At 42.9% G+C, this 22121-nt stretch overlaps 1 protein-coding gene across 1 annotated transcript in view; it reads left to right on the forward strand.

Annotated features, from left to right (window-relative positions):
- LOC147027061 (cadherin-related family member 1-like) overlaps positions 1–22121 on the forward strand; it is a 34396-nt gene continuing 12275 nt past the window's right edge. The window contains exons 1-10 of the mRNA XM_085883599.1: positions 1–10; positions 262–395; positions 7452–7502; positions 10167–10256; positions 13332–13418; positions 14033–14152; positions 14459–14602; positions 18826–18904; positions 19042–19139; positions 19451–19654. Coding sequence (XP_085739725.1) covers positions 1–10; positions 262–395; positions 7452–7502; positions 10167–10256; positions 13332–13418; positions 14033–14152; positions 14459–14602; positions 18826–18904; positions 19042–19139; positions 19451–19654 — 1017 coding nt within the window. The remainder of the gene's footprint in view (positions 11–261; positions 396–7451; positions 7503–10166; positions 10257–13331; positions 13419–14032; positions 14153–14458; positions 14603–18825; positions 18905–19041; positions 19140–19450; positions 19655–22121) is intronic.

A 22121-nucleotide genomic window follows, 5' to 3' on the forward strand; every position in this document is an offset into this window, starting at 1 on the left:
ATGCCATCAGGTGAGAAAACCTCTCCATATGTGGTGCTGCACCTTGCGAGCCTCTCTTAGTATATGGAGATCTTTGGCAGGAATGGTGTTCCACAATCCTTGAATCAGGGCAGCCATTATCAGAGGCATACGAAAATCCACAAATGTAACCTGGAAACTTGGAAGCACCTTTGCAAATATAGCATATATAGTACTTCGAAGTAGTTTCTACACTTTTATGAACATCATACTATCTCCATCTTTTCTCACTGGATGTGCTAGGAACCCAAGTGCTCACACTCAATGGCAATGACTCCAAGGAGATCAGCGTGAGCTCTCGAGTGGCTTTTCCTCCTTACTTCATGGTGGATTCGCAATCAGGAAATGTGACTCTATGTGACACCCTGGATCGAGAGGTACGTATCGATACATTGACCCAAAGAGTGATTCGAAGATGTGATCGAGCCACGACATTTACAATCTTACGTCCATCCTTGCCTCTCAAATGATAGGATTTAACCGATCACAGCAACATGCCAAGGTTGTTCGGCAAGTGGGATAAAATAATTACATTTCCGACGCTTCAATAAGTAGAGTGAACGCAAAACTACAATTTTGACTCTTTTTTTTATTATTCTTTTTTTTGATCCTCATATGATTTACAGCACAGAAGCCTCAGTCCAACTCGGCATGTCAGGTGTTGATTTCCACTAAAAATCACCATCAGTTCTTGTTAAATACATTTATCTTGGCTCGATTATTAAACCTAACTTCAGTGTATAATGTCATTGTGAAATTATTTTTTGTTGTTGTTGCTGATATCGAAGCATCACCATTGATGTTTTCGTTATGAGGAGTCTTATAAGTATTCTCAAAGAGGTTTCGGTCAGCCTGAGCAGGTGGGTTCTGCTGATAGAGGGGCACATTAATTATTTTTAAAAATCGATCAGTTTAAATCAGGATGCAACATAAACTGAACAGCAGAAAGAGGTTGTGGGGGGGGGGGCACCAGCTGTATGGTTGTGGGACAAAATATAGAGAGACTTGGACAAATAACGGGTGTGGGGACGAGTGAAGGTGAGGAGAGGACATACAGGGTGGACAAGATGGAAACAGAAGCAAACTCTCAGGCAGGGTAATTATTTTAAAATTCACTGTATGGTTTCATCTTCAGGTTTACAGACATCACTATAAAAGTACCTTTTGGAAAAAAGACAAAAAGTTTAAAAAAAAATATGGACAGTAAATGCCAGTTTACAGTTGTCCAGGGTTCTGATGATTGTGTGAAGTATTTCAGGCAAAAACTTTGCAAGAAAGAAAAAGAAATTCAATGTATTCACATTTAGAGGTGAAATTGTTGAGTCCCATAAAGATGTAATTAAAAATGTCCCAAGTTACATTTAACATGTGATACGAAACAGGAGACAATGGAAATGATCTCGGCCATTAATTTATGGATGGTTTAAAAAAGGGGAAGAACTAGAAGGGCGCACACCTCCACCACGTAATGCCTGATCCACGAGAACATATCAGGCCCAATACATTTTTGAAATCTCATGCTATACAGTACTCTATCGTTTTTGGCCCAATCTCTCAATGGTGAAGAACTACTTACAAAATTAAATAATTCTCATATCCAGATCCATAACCAGATCTTCACCAAAATTGAATGAATTCCTCCTTGTGACACCAAACATGTTCACCAAGTTTCATCCGAATCCGTCCACAACTTTTTGAGATATCGTGCGAAATATCATTTTTGGCCCTTTCTCTCAACGGTGAAGAATCACTTCAAAAATTCTAGTCGTCGGATACAGATCTTCACCAAAATCTAATCAGTTCGTCCTTGTCACAAACCAAACCTGCCACAAAATTTCATCCGGATCCATCCGCAAATTTTTGAGATATCGTGTAAACAAACAGACAAACAAACAGACAGAGAGGGGTGAAAACATAACCTCCTTCACCTTCGGTGGTGGAGGTAATAACAATTCATCTTCAACAAGCACCCACTGGGGTAAATACATGGACTGGTCTTTCTGGATTGGCAGTCGAACCTGCAGGTCTGTTTAACGTGGAATTAGAGAGCTATCTGAAAGGATTGGAGAGGGAGGGGTACATTGACATTGGCTGGACTGGTAGATAGCTTGGATATGGATGGGTGATTCTGATATCGATGAGAGGATCTCATTATAAAGTGGATGTGCTGTCGGTGTTTGTTCATTTCTCTCACCACAATCAACTTCATGTCTCAAAAAACAAAAAGGAAAATAAAAATAACAGGCGCTCCAGTGGTGATGTCCTGTGTCTGCCCCACTATTTGATTTCCCATTCCTTCTTCCCCTCTCCACCCGCCCCCCCCAAATAAATTGGGTAAATGATAGATTAAATTTGTATCATACACAATGAACATACTGATAGATTGAATTGATGGGGTGTGGATGAAGCACAGACATGTCGGGCCAAATAGTCTCCTCCTTTATCTTGTAAATTGTTTGTTAGCTGCAGCTTGTCCCCTGCTCCATGGAAGATGGGGTTTTGTAATCACTTCTGGGTGTCTCTGTGTGTGTGTGTGTGTGTGTGTGTGTGTGTGTGTGTGTGTGTGTGTGTGTGTGTGTGTGTGTGTCTGTCTGACTTCCTGGCTGTCTGGCTGTGTGTGTCTGTCCGGGCCGTACTTTTACCATTTCAGCTTTCGTCATCAAACATTCAACAAAGCTATATTATGAGAATATGGAGAAGAATTATTAATAATTTTATTAAAAGGTCAAAAGGTCAAAGGTCAGATTAGGTATGGGAGCATGTATGAGAGCAGCGTGTCGCTGTGTCCACTTTCCGCAAGTACTCCAGGGGCCTTATCTGATCAGCCCTAAAGCAGATGTCTGGCCTATCCCCATCTCCTTGAGATGCTGATCAACCTGCTGCAAACATGAGGCACATGGTCGGCCCATTGGCCTCCTCCACTCATGAGGCTCCCTCGCTGAGAGAATCTGGTTTGCAGGATCAGCGTCAGGAAAAGGAGCCACATGTCCATACAGCCACAGCTGACGCTCATGGACTATACAGGTAAGAAATCTCATTTGAGACTATCTCAGCAACCGCTCGTTGGATACAAAGTCCGACTAGTGACAGCCAAGGATTCTCCGAAGAGACCTGGCACCAAAGGAATTAAGTGTTCATCTCAGATCCCTGGTCAGAGTCCAAGTCTCACATCCATAGGGCAAGACTGCAAGCACCAATGACCTGAAGACTCAGACTTTCATACTCCTGCACAGGTCCGGGCAGCGCCACACCCTATGATACAGTGAATCCATGACTCCCCAGGCCAGACCAAGACATCTATTGACATCTGGCTCACAGCCAGCAGAGACACGAATATCACTGCCAAGGTAAGTGAATCTCTCCACGACCTCTACATCCTCGCCACAAACAGATACAGACAAGATAGCAGCATCCAAGATGTCATTGAAAGCCTGGATTTTAATTTTGATCCAGGAAACCCGACATCCCAGCGGCTCCGATTCCTGATTTAGCACCTCGAGGGCCCCCAAAAGGATATCCAGAGTCTCCACAAAGATTACTGTATCATCTGCGAAATCAGGATCAGAGATCTTGACATTCCTAAACGATGCACCGCAGCTTGATCTCTCCGACATCCTCACCAGAATCCAGTCCATACAAGCACTGAAAAGTGTGGGGGCCAGTACAGACGCCCGACGAACTCCAGTACCAACTGGAAATAAGTCAGAGATGGCACCACCACATTTCATGCACTACCATTACCAGAGTAGAGTTCAGACATCAGATTGATCAGTTTTTGTGGCACCCCATGAAGATGAAGAATCCTCCAGAGGGCATCCCAATTCACTCAATCAAATGCTTTACAGAGATCAACATAGGCTGCAGGCAGCCCCTGCCGAAACTCTCATCTGCGTTCAGTGAGGACCCGAAGAGCAAGGATATGGTCGATCATTGACCTCTTTGGTGTAATGTCTGACCACTCTGGTCGCTGGTGCTCAATCAGATAATGGTGAACCCTTTCAGGAATTATCTGAGCAAAGACCTTGCCTGGCACTGGGAGCAGCGTCGCCCCTCTTTTGTTGTTGTTGCAGTCTTGGCTGTCACCCTTCCCTTCAAAGAGAGGGACAACAAGGCCCCTCTTTCGGTCAGTTGGGATGATGCCTGTGTTCCAGGCAGAGCACAGAACTGCATGCAATGACATGAGTACAGCATTTCCACCAGCCTTGAGAAGTTCACCATGGATGCCACAGATCCGAGGAGGTTTACCCCATTTCAAACGGTTCACGGTGGCCTTTGTTTCCATAAACGAAGGTGGATCACAGTTGATTGGAGAGTCAGAAATAGGGATAGAAACACCCCTGACATCCAACTCGACAGCTGCTGGATCAGCCTGGTACTGGTGGAAAAGCTTAAAGTAACAGGTCCAGTAGGCCTTCACTTAGGACTCCTCTGTCAAGAGTCTACCACCCTCCACTCTAACTGCAGCACACCAAGGGATGGGCTTGTAGGAATGCAATGCACAAATCCCCTTGTAAGCAGGACAATAATCACTTGACCACAGATGATGCTCTACACCCTCACAGATGCCTCGCACATAGGCTTCCTTGTCCACCCTTAGTGCACGTTCCGCTTTATGCCTCAGCTCCCTGAACAGCTCAGCTCTGCAATAAAGCCTGACCCTGCGACTCTGGTCAATGGTATCCAGTGTCACTTAAGAGACAAAATTCTTCTTTGCCCGACGGTGAGTTCCAAGACATCCCCCGGCAAACAAAGGACGGTGGTCTTGAAGGCACTCCACAACTCTTCAGGATCCCCCAAATCACCCAGACACCCCCAAATGCCCACTTAGACTGTTTGCGAACTCTTCAGCTACCCTCTCATCCTTGAGCTTGCCATCATGCAGCCTCGGCTGGGATGGTACCATTCTCCTGGATTTAAGCTGCAACTTCAGAGTTGCTACAACAAGCCTGTGGTTGGTATTGAGGAACTGAGCAATCTGGTAAACCCTGCAGCTCTGGATCATCCTCCAGCGACCATCATCGAGCACATGGTCAATCTTCTTTGCCACATCACCAGCATTGGAATACCAAGTCCAGCGATGAGCCTGTAGGAGCTGAAACCATGAAACAGCCACCCTAAGTCCATGACTTCTTGCAAAGTCAAGGAACTTAGTGCTATTCTAGTTCACAGTTCGAGACCCATGGGGATCAACACACGTCTCATAACCATTCTTATCAGTTCCAGTCGATGCATTGAAATCCTCCAAGACTGGAAGTGTATCTCCCCTGGGGCACGGATCAACCACAGACTCGAGCGTGGCATAGAATGCATCCTTCATGGTGAGATCACTCGCTTCAGTCAGAGCATAAACAGAGACCAGGGAAACGACACCCAAGGAGTGATGAATCCTTTGTCTCATGATACATTCATTGACCGGTGTTATCTCAATTATCATTGGAGTCAGCTTATTGGACACAGCTACAACAACTCCTTGGGTATGATAACCATCAGAACGACCAGACCAATTGTAGGTGTCACCACCTGCCATGATCTCGCACTATCCGTTCTCTGAACCTCAGAGAGTGCTGCAATACCGGTGTCCAAACGCTTGAGCTCAGATGATAACAGAGACAGGTGATCATCCTCTCTTCGAGAAAGGACATTCCAGGCACCCACCCGAAGGGACTGCCTCAGGTTAACCCAAGGAGACCAGCGTCTGGTGGACAACACCTCAACACCACTCCACAACACACCACCACAATTTGACCCTGGAGGTTTATCCCGTTGTTTTCCTCCTATCGTCAAGGAATGAGGATCCCGCTGTCTTTGCCCCAATCCTGTCATCAAGGTCAGTTTGACAAAAATCGTCAATTTTCATCAAATTCATCTGTAATTCTCATTTACCATTGGAGCTTTGTCATCAAATTTTCAACAAAGCTTTATTATGAGAATATAGAGAAGAAAAATTAATAATTTGGTGAAAAGGTCAAAGGTCAGCATCACTAAAATCATCAATTTTCATCCAATTGACCTGAAATTTTAAGAATTAGCAGATTGGGTCACTTAATTGGTTCACCAATGAAAAGCTAGGAGACGATTTTTTTTTGATCAAAAGGTCAAAGGTCAAGCTCGCCTAAAATCGTAATTTTTTTGAGCGGTTTTCGTCATGTTCGTATAAAGAAGAATAAGAAGAGTAAGGAGGAATAGGAGGAGGAGGAGAATAAGTCTAACTACAAAGTGGACAAAATCAAAGCTTTGTTCCCATGAAATGGGGACAGAAATTGTCCAGAAGGCATCACCCTGGACCATGACCAAAAAGGGGTAATGTGCAATGGTCAGATGAATTTTCAAAAGTTTACACCAACATCGGTCGATCTTGGAGAGCATTGTGATTGACTCGAGTCCTCAATTGGCAAGACATCACGGTTGATTCAAAGCATTAGCAACGACCTCTGTTCTAGCTCTTAAACCATGGAGTGTGATGGCTCAAGACGATCTTGATAAATGACACCTTACGCTTTACTTCTCTCGAAATGAGTAAATCTCTCAGTCAGCTCAAGTCATTGACCGACAATCATAAGCCATTCCCTCTGATGGACACCATCATACTCTCGGAAAGGGCAGAGCTATGAATACCAGAGAGGATGTGGAATAAGACAGGCCACCGATCTCTATGAAATGAAAGTCTAACAAAGTCATAGATTCGGCTTCATTGCGGGAGATTCCAAAGATTTTGAGGGTCTTGCATGGTCTCCACAGCATGATGAAGTGAATGGTGTTAGGCAGGAACAACAGTCAAAAGGGGACCGTGGTACTCCATTGAGCTGTGGTTGAAGGCTTTGCAAGTTGTTCCATGTTCGGATTTTCCCAAGAAAGACTTGGCCCGACTAAGGATGCACAGTGGGTGACTGGCTTGATATATGTGGTTTGACTGACTTCAGAGTTGGTGACTGGCTTTAGAGTCCAACTTGGATATGTGGTTTGCCCAAGAAAGACCCTGGCTGATGGTGAGGCCTCAAAGTTTGAGTGACTGAACTTCTTCAGGAAGTTTGCTAAGGCAGTAGACGCGAGGGTTCACCAGACGGTCCTTCCGGAGAGACGGAATGAGAGTGTGGGATTTTTTTTGGTCGAAAGACATGTTCCAAGTGTTGGACCAGCTAATGATTCCATAAAGATCTGCAGAGAGGGAAGAGACTGGCTGCTACCTGCCGATGTGGAGGATGGGAGATGTTGTGGTAGAGGGTGAAGCCTCAAGAAAAAATATAAGGATGGTTTTTCAGAAAATACTCTTCATAAAGTTCTTGCTTTGACTTAGGTTGATAATCATAAATTCATGTGTGCTGCATCTGCATGGTGATTCAAGTTATGTATTCACAAAATTCTCAATGTTAAAACATGAATAGAGGGGCCAAGGCTATTTGGAGGTTAAACTAATTTGATTGTTGTTTTTACAGATATCAGCTGAAACGGAGTTGATGGTGACTATTCCTGATGAACTGAACACGGTATTGCTGGTCCTTTTTACCTGGTGTACTAAACGCAGCCGTGGCACTCAGTCTCTCTTCGTCTTTCTCTTTTGACTCTTACTCTTTGTGTTCGTCTCACCCATTCTCGAAAGGACAGGATATAGGGTGTTGTCATCAGTGTTTGTGTCGGTGAGTGAGTGAGTCCGTACATAGACCAACTTTAATATTGTGCCTCAATATTGGTCTTCACAGTTCGATAAATATGTCGAATATAACCACATTTTTTTACATGGAATTTAACTCTAAGGTCAGTATGTACCTTGAATGAATGTGTATGATGTCGTTGTTATCCACACCTGTTCATGAGTGTGTTTGCCCACAGTACCTGTCATTTAAGGTATGCTGCAAGGTCTACTGGCACGAATAACGTGCCTACTGGCTCGACAAGGCCTACTGGCTCAACAAGGCCGAGTGGCTCGATTAATGCCCCTTCTGGCTCAACGAACACGTCTGTTGGCTCGACGAGGCTGACTGGCTCGATTAACGCACCTACTTGCTCAATAAGCCATACTGGCTCAACAAGGCCTACTGGCTCGAATAATGCACCCCACCTAATGCCTCGACAAATGTACTGACTGGCTCGATGAACGCGCCTGCTGTCTCACCAAGGCATACTCGCGAGACAAGGTCTCCTGGCTCAATAAGGCTGACTGGATCGAATAACGCACATACTGGCTCAACAAGGCATACTGACTTGACAAGACCTATTGGTTCGACTAATGCACCCCACCTTCTGTCTCAAATAACGCACTCCACCTTCTGCCTTGACGAATGCACTGACTGGCTCAACTAAAACACTGACTGTATCAACAATGCATGCAGATTTGCAAGGCCTACTGCCTCAACAAATGCACCAACTGTCTCAAGTAATACGCCGACTTTCTCAACAAGGCAAAACGGGCTAGACAAGGCCAAGTGGCTCGACTAACACGCCTTCTGTCTCGACAAGGCCGACTGGCTTGACTAACGCACCAACTGGCTCGACAAGGCCGATTGGCGCGACTTCCGCACCCCACCGACTGTCTCGAATAATGCACCACACCAACTGCTCGACTATTGTGCCTACTGGCTCGAAAAGGGCCATATAACGATAGATGACTAAGATTGACAATCCAATCAATAAATGTACAAATTAGCTCAAGATTTAAGTACAGCATGCTGTGAGTGTATCCTGGGTACTCAGGGTTTAAGTACAGCATGCTGTGAGTGTATCCTGGGTACTCAGGGTTTAAGTACAGCATGCTGTGAGTGTATCCTGGGTACTCAGGGTTTAAGTACAGCATGCTGTGAGTGTATCCTGGGTACTCAGGGTTTAAGTACAGCATGCTGTGAGTGTATCCTGGGTACTCAGGGTTTAAGTACAGCATGCTGTGAGTGTATCCTGGGTACTCAGGGTTTAAGTACAGCATGCTGTGAGTGTATCCTGGGTATTCAGGGATTAAGTACAGCATGCTGTGAGTGTATCATGGGTACTCAGGGTTTAAGTGCAGCATGCTGTGAGTCTATCCTGGGTACTCAGGGTTTAAGTACAGCATGCTGTGAGTGTATCCTGGGTATTCAGGGATTAAGTACAGCATGCTGTGAGTGTATCCTGGGTACTCAGGGTTTAAGTACAGCATGCTGTGAGTGTATCCTGGGTACTCAGGGTTTAAGTACAGCATGCTGTGAGTGTATCCTGGGTACTCAGGGTTTAACTACAGCATGCTGTGAGTGTATCCTGGGTACTCAGGGTTTAAGTACAGCATGCTGTGAGTGTATCCTGGGTACTCAGGGTTTAACTATAGCATGCTGTGAGTGTATCCTGGGTACTCAGGGTTTAAGTACAGCATGCTGTGAGTGTATCCTGGGTACTCAGGGTTTAACTACAGCATGCTGTGAGTGTATCCTGGGTACTCAGGGTTTAAGTACAGCATGCTGTGAGTGTATCCTGGGTACTCAGGGTTTAAGTACAGCATGCTGTGAGTGTATCCTGGGTACTCAGGGTTTAACTACAGCATGCTGTGAGTGTATCCTGGGTATTCAGGGATTAAGTACAGCATGCTGTGAGTGTATCCTGGGTACTCAGGGTTTAAGTACAGCATGCTGTGAGTGTATCCTGGGTACTCAGGGTTTAAGTACAGCATGCTGTGAGTGTATCCTGGGTATTCAGGGATTAAGTACAGCATGCTGTGAGTGTATCCTGGGTACTCAGGGTTTAAGTACAGCATGCTGTGAGTGTATCCTGGGTACTCAGGGTTTAAGTACAGCATGCTGTGAGTGTATCCTGGGTACACAGGGTTTAAGTACAGCATGCTGTGAGTGTATCCTGGGTACTCAGGGTTTAAGTACAGCATGCTGTGAGTGTATCCTGGGTACTCAGGGTTTAAGTACAGCATGCTGTGAGTGTATCCTGGGTACTCAGGGTTTAAGTACAGCATGCTGTGAGTGTATCCTGGGTACACAGGGTTTAAGTGTAAACGTTTGGGTTCATGACTCGTTTGGGTTAATGGTTAATGGTTAATAATAAAGTGAGAATTTCAATGTTATGAATTGTACACGTCTGTCTCACCTCAGGAATCAACACCAGGGTTAAATAATAGTGTATTGTTGTTGCTTTAATGATGATACAAGAAATCTTGTTTGTGATTTTTTTTTCCCCAACAGGTGAATAAAAAAGTTCGAGCATTTGTGTCTGAACCAAATGACGAGCCTCCTGCTTTCCTAAAAACTGCATACTCTATTCGTGTGCCTGAGGTATGTATGTGCAAAGGTTGAAAAACATCGGTGGGGTCAGCCAGGGAACGTGTTTTGCCCAAGCCTTTCACGAATTGGCTGGAAAGGCCTGACGTTTGAATGGATCAGATTTGGGCAGGAATTTGTAATTTGTTCAGGGTGTTGGTGACAGCTCGCCCACTCTTCACACCATCGTCAGACACCTTGGGTCTTAACGTCCACCGAATAATGCTCGCAGACAGCTGTCGGCGGTGTAACGTCCATCCGACAGATGACACACTTTGTGTTGCTACTCCCTGCCTACAAAACACCAATCTGACAGTTTAATAGTGGAGACAGCAATCAAACCTTAACTACTACTACTCCTACTACTACGTCGACTCAGGCCTAACGGGCCAGCATCGGGCACGATGATGGACTCTCCACTCCTCCCTCTCCCTCATCAGTGTGTTCAGTTCATCTACATTAGCTGCGCCACTGTCTTCTCGGAGCGTGTTGACCATCGTCTTGGGAGGGCATCCAGGGTTCATCCTCCCGTGCTTGGGCTCGCATGTGATGACTGGGCTGGCAGGTAACTCGGGGTGGCGTAAACAGTGCCCCTCTAATTGCAGTCTTCTCGCCTCGATTTTAGTGGTGAGCATCGGTAGGTCGTCATGGAGCTCACCGTTCGTCATGTGCTGTTGCCAACTGACTTCAAGAGCCATCCGGAGCATTCGTGTATAGCAACCATCGAATGACTTTAGCATGGTCTTGGTGAGTGTCCACGTCTCGCATCCGTACGTGAGAATGGACTCTATGGCAGCTGTGAAGATCCTCTTTTTGAGCCCTCTTGTCAAGTTCGACTTCCAGATCTTCTTCATGTCATTCATAGCCCTCCACGCCAGCACCTTCCGTACCTTGATATCCTTCTTCGAACTCATCATTCTTGATCCGAGATACTTGAAGTCTAAGACTTTCTTGATGGTGTCATTCTTTACGGTCTTGAGAGTACGTTCGTCGCAGTTGAACGGCATGTACTCTGTCTTTTTAGCATTTAGGTGAAGTCCAACTTGATTGCACTTAGTTTCCACTCTTGTCAGTAGCTGCTGTGCTTCCTCCATCTGGTCAGAGAGCAGGGCGATGTCATCTGCAAAATCCAGATCTGTGAGCATAACTGGTCCGACCCTTTTTGTTCGTCCTGGTTTTATGGTGAAACCAAGCTTCTCATGATCTTTGGTAGCTTGATATGGAGTATAATCAAGGACGATTATGAAGATTTAGGGTGCCAGAGTGTCTCCTTGCAGCACAGAAGCTAGGAGCTCGAACGCTGCTGTTTCTCCATCCGGTGATGCAATTTTCGCCATGGTCTTGGTATCGCTGGCCTCCTTTGCTTTCAGTAGATGGTCCGGCACTCCGTAAGCTTTCAGGATCTTCAGCATTTTACCACGGTGAATGGAGTCAAAAGCTTTGCCAAAATCGATGAAAGTAAGCACGGCTGGTAAGTTGTTCTTTTTGACTTCCTCGATGATTCTGCGGAGACCAAGTATTTGCGTTACCGTTGTGCGCTTCTGCCGAAAACCATTCTGTTTGAATCTCAGTTTAGGGTCAATGGCGGTGCGAATCTTGTTGAAAATCATCCGATTGCATATCTTTGCGAAGATGCAGGTCAAACTGATATCGTGGTAGTTGTCTATCTTTGTGAGGGATCCGGACTTAGGAACTGGGATAATGTTTGAGAGTGACTACTACTCTGGTTTGTTGCCTTTCATCAGTGTCGTATTGCATATGTCCAACAAGATATCGTCCAGGTCGCAGTTCTTCAGGACCTCTGCTGGTATCCTGTCTGGTCCAGCACTCTTGCCCTGTTTGAGTGCATACTTGGCCTTCTTCAGTTCCTCCATGGTGAATGGGCCGTCATCGATGTCGACTTGCGTTAGTATCGTGGGTATGTCCTTCTCCTCTTCTGTGATCGTCGGAGGGCTTCCCAGCAGATTCTTGAACTGGGTCTACCATGTCAGGACACGGTCCTCTGCTGTTTTACCACTTATTCGACCTGATGGGGACTTCTTCCATCCGCTGATCTCGTTGACTCGGCGCCATGCTTCTCCATACTGCTTGCCTTCATTAGCAGCCTCCACCTCTCTAATCCAGTCAGCTAGTTCCCCTTCCTTCAGTCAGTCGTAGGTGGCAAAGAGATTCTTCTTTGCTGTATTAAACTTGTCTCTGAACCTAAACTTGTCAATCAGAACCTAAACCAGACAGCTCAAGGGTAAGTGCACTACCTCTACATTCAGTCTGTTAATGTAACACAATACAAGTGTCAACATCAGCTCGTTTAATCCGAGTCCATCAAACGTCAACACTCAAGATTATATAATTATGTACATCCTCCAAGTTTTGTTCCCTTTGTTTCCAACTGAGTCAAACGTTCCAATGAATGGAGATTGTTGTCGCCTTTAATTTCAGACTCTAAAAACCTGATGACCCATCTAAATACAATCATGTATCCAACATGCATGAAATCAAGTCACGTGAATAAGAAACACTGCGAAGTGTAAATTACCCTTTTTGACATTCCCATCTGAACACTTCAGTCATGATGCTGTGCTACCAGCTCCAAATACCAAATCCCATGTTCACTTGTCAATCATCTAACTGCTGTCTCCTGATGTCATTGTTCTGCATTTCATTTGTGTACAAGATCCTCCACGAGCGATAGATCACTGGATAAATTGGCAATCAATCAAAATTCCCAGAAATGAGTGATCGTGGTTGTCCATTGCAGTCCAAGACGGTCATTCGTATGTGACATGCGAACAACCTGGGAAGGTGAATGTGTTTGTAGTGTTGGATCTTCTGTCCTGACAATCACACTCTGAGATAGCAAGCAGGGTAACTTGGTGTTGAGAATCCTGTACAAGACTTTTACTCCAGGAAATGTAAATTGATAACTAATTGCAGAGGTTGACCTTCTGGAACCCCATATCCATGCTCAAGGATTACTAACAATGCATACCGCTTGCATTGTTCACAATGTACAAATTGAAGATGCTAATTACTGCTGTAATTTTAGGTGTTCATGAAATAAAATTATAATTGGTTTCATAAATGTTGCAGAACATACCTCCTGGAACGAGCATCTTTCAGGTCAGAGCTTTGGACAGGGACACAATCTCTGGGGGCGGCATTACCTACACCTTACAGGTATCACACCTTCTCTGAGCATAAATTAAATTGAAAGATTCACCTGTGTTTGAAAAGGTCGAACGAGGTCCAAGCAACAGTATCAACAACAATGACAACAAAAAAACAATTATTGTGTGGAAACGTTTTTGTTCCAAGTCTTTCACGTCCAAGTATTTCGGCCCAACAGGTTCTTTTTTTCAAAACTGAAGCTGATATGGACAGGTATTTTTAACTCTTTCAGGGTGCCGGCGATAACTTGCTTTAACTTGAGGGCGATCTTTAACATCCATCAGTTAATGTCAGCAGACAGAACGCCCAGCTTAACGTTGAGTTGAGCGATAGCAAACTTTGTGATCAAACACTGTCTGCAAAGCACCAATCTGACAGTTTATAGTCACGTGAGGAATAAAACCCAGACAGAACGTAGCGAAGGTAAGTGTGATACCTCTGGACCATCCTTTTGGACTACAAAACGAAGTTCTGAAAAGTTATCAAAGAACTTGTTTGGAAAGTGGTTTCTTGTTTTGTTCTCCTTGATTTAGAGCTTAAAGTGCTAACTTGAATTGAAACTTTTTACGTGGAGTTAAAATTGCCATAAAAACCATGATATTCTGCTATCGTTTGCCTTTTAGCCGAATGGGGAACAAAGCCAGTTCACTGTGGGCGAACACAATGGTGTTGTCCGTCTGAAAGCGGATTCGGCACTGGATGCCGAGGAAGAGAAAATGATCTCTTTAAAGATCACCGCACAGGTAGGTGGGCAAAGGTTCATCATCATCATCATCATCATCATCATCATCATCATCATCATCATCATCAGATTGACAATTTTGCTTCTACGTCACAATACAAATGTGTTGCTGAACCATTAATCAGTATAATTACAAACTTGTGTTCTCACTACAACCACTTTCAGCAAATCTCAACATAGAAAGGCCAAAGAGATTTATTTTTGACTTGGTCTCAAAAATCGACTTCGAATATGAATTCTTTAATGATGAGACCTATGGATGCTTCTTCTTCTTCTTCTTCTTCTTCTCCTTCTTCACCAACATAAGGATGGTGGAGGTGTCTTGTATGGGAACTTCGAGATCTTCTCAATTTCCATCCTCGTAACGATCAACGTTGAAGACGTCCAGGACACCCCACCAATCTTTGTTGGTGTTCCTTACCAGGCCCGGGTTTACGAGAATGCACCGGCGGTAAGTGCATCGTTTATGGAATTAGTCTGTTGGTAATTCATTGTTACTTCTCGACAAAATAATCAGTAACGTCTCAGATTCTTCTTCTTCTTCTTTCGGCTGCTCCCGTGAGGGGTCGCCACAGCGGATCATCCGTATGATCTGCATAGTGATTTGGCACATGTCTTACGCCGGATTCCCTTCCTGACGCAACTCTGGTCGCCTCTTATGACAGAGGGATAAGGTACACCTATTCTAACCGGGGTATACACCAGCCCAGTATACTGGTACTCATTTCGCTGACCTCGGAAGGATGACAGGCTGAGTCAACCCCCTGGTGTATTAATTCAGTGGCCCAACGGGGCTTGAACTCAGGACCTCTTGGATCCAAAGCCGCTGCCCTAACCACTGCGCCAACACCAGGCTCAGTAACGTCTCAGGTTAAGGTTGACAAACTACACGTTGCGAGAGGGTAGCACGATAGCTCAGTTTATAACATGCTTGACATGAGGCTTCGTCTGGATTCAATCGCATTTAAACAGAAACAAAAATGTGATTTCAAAAAGTGAGAATATGCAACATTATATATTTGATTTAACTTAACACAATTTAACCCTTTGTGATGCAATATTATATTGTTGCGGGCCGGGGGTCGGTGGCGAGAATGACCACAAGGTGGGGGAGGTTACGTCGTCTCCCACCAGACTCCCCGGAATTGTAGGCCGTCGCTCTGGTTAATTCCGTGAGCCGGCGAGTCGTTGGACCGACCGTGGAAATGCCAATATCTCGACCGCGTGACGTAGGGTCTTTTTGTCTGGAACCAATTTACCAAAGTAACCACGTGGTCTCGGCTACCGGGGGGGCCCACCCCCACCCCCACCCCCCTCCACGTGTATGGACTCAAGGGGAAGATCCAATGTTGAAAAGAAACGTTTGTAGAAGCGCAAAGGAATGGCGGACTGGACGTTTTTGCCCCGTATGCTGTGGCCAGCGAGGCGAGGGTTGCAAGCGCTGAAGGTACCGTGGTTGGTTGTTGGATGGTAAAAATTTATTTAACCGAACTAAAAAAAACATCGCAACGCACACCTTTGATTATCCCACTACACAAAAGGAAGGGACCTGTCTTCACATGTACTTAATGGAATAACTGACTTTTGGGACATCTGCATGTTTGAATGCATATGGTTTCCAGATCTGTAACAATATATTTGATTTAACTTAACACATTTTAACCCTTTGTGATGCAACATTATATATATATATATATATATTGATTTAACTTTACACAATTTAACCCTTTGTGATGCAACATTATATATATATATATATATATTGATTTAACTTTACACAATTTAACCCTTTGTGATGCAACATTATATATTTGATTTAACTTAACACAATTTAACCCTTTGTGATGCAACATTATATATTTGATTTAACTTTACACAATTTAACCCTTTGTGATGCAACATTATATATTTGATTTAACTTTACACAATTTAACCCTTTGTGATGCAACATTATATATATATATATATATATATATATTGATTTAACTTTACACAATTTAACCCTTTGTGATGCAACATTATATATTTGATTTAACTTAACACAATTTAACCCTTTGTGATGCAACATTATATATTTGATTTAACTTTACACAATTTAACCCTTTGTGATGCAACATTATATATTTGATTTAACTTTACACAATTTAACCCTTTGTGATGCAACATTATATATTTGATTTAACGAAACACAATTTAACCCTTTGTGATGCAACATTATATATTTGATTTAACGAAACACAATTTAACCCTTTGTGATGCAACATTATATATTTGATTTAACTTTACACAATTTAACCCTTTGTGATGCAACATTATACATTTGATTTAACTTTACACAATTTAACCCTTTGTGATGCAACATTATACATTTGATTTAACTTTACACAATTTAACCCTTTGTGATGCAACATTATATATTTGATTTAACTTTACACAATTTAACCCTTTGTGATGCAACATTATATATTTGATTTAACTTTACACAATTTAACCCTTTGTGATGCAACATTATATATTTGATTTAACTTTACACAATTTAACCCTTTGTGATGCAACATTATATATTTGATTTAACTTAACACAATTTAACCCTTTGTGATGCAACATTATATATTTGATTTAATGAAACACAATTTAACCCTTTGTGATGCAACATTATATATTTGATTTAACTTTACAGAATTTAACCCTTTGTGATGCAACGTTATACATTTGATTTAACTTTACACAATTTAACCCTTTGTGATGCAACATTATATATTTGATTTAACGAAACACAATTTAACCCTTTGTGATGCAACATTATATATTTGATTTAACGAAACACAATTTAACCCTTTGTGATGCAACATTATACATTTGATTTAACGAAACACAATTTAACCCTTTGTGATGCAACATTATATATTTGATTTAACTTAACACAATTTAACCCTTTGTGATGCAACATTATATATTTGATTTAACGAAACACAATTTAACCCTTTGTGATGCAACATTATATATTTGATTTAACGAAACACAATTTAACCCTTTGTGATGCAACATTATATATTTGATTTAACTTTACACAATTTAACCCTTTGTGATGCAACATTATATATTTGATTTAACTTTACACAATTTAACCCTTTGTGATGCAACATTATATATTTGATTTAACTTTACACAATTTAACCCTTTGTGATGCAACATTATATATTTGATTTAACTTTACACAATTTAACCCTTTGTGATGCAACATTATATATTTGATTTAACTTTACACAATTTAACCCTTTGTGATGCAACATTATATATTTGATTTAACTTTACACAATTTAACCCTTTGTGATGCAACATTATACATTTGATTTAACTTAACACAATTTAACCCTTTGTGACAGCATTATATATTTGTTCATTATAGATTTAATTTAACATATTTGCAGAACAAAATTGCACCATGAAGTACAAAATGGAATTTAAGTGAATTTCCTCTTAATTTATGTTCAGGCCGAGATGTGTGTGTGTGTGTGTGTGTGTGTGTGTGTGTGTGTGTGTGTGTGTGTGTGTGTGTGTGTGTGTGTGTGTGTGTGTGTGTGTGTGTGTGTGTGTGTGTGTGTGTGTGTGTCAAGATAGCTGAGAGAACAGCAGGATAGCTTCGAGGAAAGACAGCTGGATAGGTTAGAGGATAGCAATATAGCTTAGAGGACAGCAGGAAAGCAGGATAGCAGGATAGCTTAGAATTAGAGTACAGCAGGATAGCTTCGACTTCGAGGGTAGCAGGATAGCTTAGCGGACAGCAGGATAGGTTAGAGGATGGCAGGATAGCTTAGACTTTGAGAGTAGCAGGATAGGTTAGAGGATGGCAGGATCGCTTTGACTTCGAGGGTAGCAGGATAGGTTAGAGGACAGCAGGATAGGTTAGAGGACAGCAGGATAGCTTAGACTTTGAGGACAGCAGGATGGGTTAGAGGACAGCAAGATAGCTTAGACTTCGAGAGTAACAGGATAGGTTAGAGGATAGCAGGATAGGTTAGAGGATAGCAGGATAGGTTAGAGGACAGCAGGATAGTGCAATCACCTCTGAGATGTCTTCCCTGGGTTCAAATCTAAACTGAGCTATAAACTGTCCCCTTAATGTTTCACATACAGGGCTATGCATCGCTGTGAGCCATCCATCGGATGGACGTTTTGCAGGTGAACCCGTTTACCAACATTGGTTGTTGGTAGACCTATAAGATCCCACACTGTCTTCCATAAAGAGTATGGGAGGTATCACCAGCACCCTGAGCAAATTACAAATTCCTACCTGAACTGCAGCTCGGACGTGGTTTGGTTTTCTTGGATAATCCTTGATATCAGTTTACCCTACTTGCTATTTCAGAGTGTGGTTGTTGTCTCGGAGGCAACTCCTACACTATAAATAAATTCCCAAGTTGTTTGCATGTCTTCTGTGAACGACTGTTTCTGGCTACATAGGGGGGCAACCATGACATCTCAACTTTATGGTAATAGATTTGTCAATCTTATAAAGTGAGGAGATCAGTTTGCTTCCATGAGTATCAACCAAAATAAAAACAAAAAATTCTGGGATTTGGAAGACAGGTGCACCAAAAGCGTACAGGTTTCCACGGAATGTCACAAATGGGAGTGATTAAAAAAAAACTCTACTTTGCTTTTCCTCTGCAGGGAGTTGAAATTTTCACTGTGGTGGCCTTCGATGGTGACCAAGAAAACCTAAATCCCATCATGTACGCCATAGTTCAAGGTAATGAATTATATATGTGTCCTTAATATTGTTATGATAAGCCACAGTTAGTCGGTTCATTTGGATACGTGGCCCGTGGGCAATCTCAGTTGTCCGTATCGCACACCTTGAAGCTGCAATACGTATATTGTTTCCAGGAAGTGAAGGGTCGTTTGTAATAAACGAGACCGATGGTGTCATCAGAATTGAAGATGTCAACAAACTCCACAAGTCAACATACAATCTTACTATCGAGGTAACCTCTGTGGTTGTAAGGCTCATTTTGAAAGAGTTTCTTCCAATAAACAATGCGATAAACACCAGAGGCCTAAACTTAATGATGTGACAAGGAAAGACACAAACCAGATGTCTCTTCACTGAGAATTTGTGCTGAGAGTCACATTGAGAAGTAGTCCCATGGCAGATTGGCATCCTCAAGTTGAGGCTTTTTAACATGAACATGAAACCGTTTTGGTTTCTCAAATTGCATTAGTTTGTCAAACTTAGGAAAAATAAATATTCTCAAGGTTGCATTGTGTGGCAGCAGAACCTGTTGTATTGTTTTAGGCGATGGAAGTAGGACCGCACGCAACAGGACCGAACGCATCACGGGCTGTTGTGATCGTTTCAGTACTGGATGTGAATGACCACTTGCCAACGTTCTGTGGTGTTCAAGGTCCACAGCAAGTGTTTCATGTGAACATTCAGGAGCACCCACCAGAAGGAGAAGTCCTCCAGCCTCTCAACCTCACTGTATGTGACCATGATAAGGTATGACCTCTGCTCTTTGACACCGGTCTTACACCGATCTCCCATTTCGTAAACCCCACTCATCCCTCCAGGACTTCAATATGGCATTATGCACGTCATCTTCCATTCTTACCTGTGATCTTTCCTTCCCTAATTAACCCTCCCTCGAGCCATGTGCTGTCCCTCTGTAGGTTACTATCATATTTTTTCTCTCCTCTTCTCATTTCCCATCTGTTCATCCACAAAGATTATTTGTTTCGATTGTTTGTCAACTTATCTACTATACTAAAGCTACCCTCAATCACCCAGCAATCTTCCACGAACCTGGATTTTAATATCAAAAGGGGGTCTGAACCATAACAAGCTACAGAAACCATTGGCTGAGAGTATGGGCACTGACCTTTTAAGCTGTTTCGCTTGGGTTTGAATCGAAGCTCACTTTTAAACTGTCATTCCGGGAGTTCACATGCAGGGAGTGCACCACCCATTGGATAGACGTTAAGCCGGAGGACCCATCTGTCAGCACAGGGGGAAGGGATGGAAGCGTTAGTGGATGTTAAAGATGTCCTTTAAGATAAAAGACGGTGTCTTTTACGAAGAGTAAGCAAATTAACACCGGCGCCCTCAACAAATAACAAATTCCTGTTCAAACCTTCATTCACGTATGCTGCATCATCGTGGCAACATTCTGGGATTGGTCCTCACCTTGAAATGTTTCTCGACTAGTCGTGATATGCTCTGGAGCTCTGTAGAGAGTCTGGCCCTCTAATTATTTTTATTATACAAATCATTTCTGGTTATATAAACAGATGCCTGGAAGCATTGTGGACAAAAATGCCAACACTACTTAGGACAAGTCTGAAGACAACGATGGTTCACGAGCAGTATTTGACAATGTAGATTGTTTCAGAAGTCAAGGATGAGACAATGTGATAATGTTTGACCAAGTTATAAAAATGATCAACATGATGTGGTACGAGTGACAGGTTATTAGCTGCAAAATGTCGAAAACCCAGTTTCGTTCAACAACTTTAAAAATTTGACCTTTGCATAACCTTTAAAGGTCACAAAACAATGTTGTGGACATTAAAATAAGGAAACAGCATACGTGCTATAGCTTATTGGAGTTAGTTCGTCGAAGAAGGTCGAAAACCTGGTTCGATTCCCACAACTTTGAAAATTTGACCTTCCTGAACTTTAAAGGTCAAAGGTCAAGGATTATGACCTTTAGTGAAAAACCTCCTCTGGAACGTTCCAGGAACAAGATAACGTCATATAGGCTATATGGCATTTCGCACTCCTCGGATTATCCATACTTTGATGAAATCAGCGTAAAAACAAACTTGAAGGGGGCGCCACAGGCAAGGTGTTAGAGATAGAGCAAAATGGTTTCAAACTTTAGGTGGGGAATGACCTCAAGATTATGCATAAAAATATTGTCATCCTCGCTCTCAAAGTTTGGGCGGTCATATGATTTTTATGTCAAAATTCGAAATTTTCTAAGTTCGTGACCTTGTGACCTTGACCTTGGGACAAAAATGAAAAATCGAGCTCCGCCGGGCTATGCAGGTGCCATTGGGCTAACCAAATACCGAAACCACTGCAAGATTCGACAAACCCCTCGGAGAAGATGGATTTTTATGTGAAAATTCGCAATTTTCTAAGTTGGTGACCTTGTGACCTTGACCTTGGGACAAAAATGAAAAATCGAGCTCTCTGGGGCGATGCAGGTTCCATTGGGCTAACCAAATACTGAAACCCCTGCCAGATTTGACAAACCCCCTAGGAGAAGATGCAACTTTAAATTGGCTACCCCCTAAAAACACAATTCACAATTTTCTAAGTTCGTAACCTTGTGACCTTGACCTTGGGATGAAAATGAAAAATCGAGCTCTGTGGGGCTATGCAGGTGCCATTGGGCTAAGCAAATACCAAAACTCCTGTCAGATTCGACAAACGCCCAAGGAGAAGATGCAAATTGAAATCGGCTACCCCCTAAAAACACGTTTTTTGGGCGTGGCTCCGCCTATAATGGGTGCAGCACGCCCATTCTCAGGAAACCACAACTAGATCATGATATAAACCTCCCACCAAAATTTTTATCAGTATCGGATCAAAACCCATGGAGCTATGCTCGGGACAGACAGACAGACAGACATACAGACAAGCCGGTAGGCGGACATGGGAAGTCGCCTACCCAATAGAACCTGATGCAATGGGCCCGTTCAATGGGGGAATGACCTGAGGATTAAGCACAAGAAAATTCGTGATTCTAGCTTCAAGGGTTAATGCTGCAGATTGTTTTTTCGTTAAAATACCCCCACATTTAGAGGTTTTTCGGCCGTTGCTAGGCAACAGAGGGGTCCATAGCAACGGCTCTTTCTCACACATAACTAGGACATACCATGAACCTACCATACCAGTTTCATGTATATCTGACTCATAATCTCTGAGATATAACGGACTTCGTTTTTTTATTGTTTTCAAC

Source organism: Eptatretus burgeri, chromosome 5 (genome assembly GCF_056783735.1).
Source record: "Eptatretus burgeri isolate ZD-2024b chromosome 5, Ebu_testis_v1, whole genome shotgun sequence".
In the NCBI taxonomy this organism is placed as follows: Eukaryota; Metazoa; Chordata; class Myxini; order Myxiniformes; family Myxinidae; genus Eptatretus; species Eptatretus burgeri.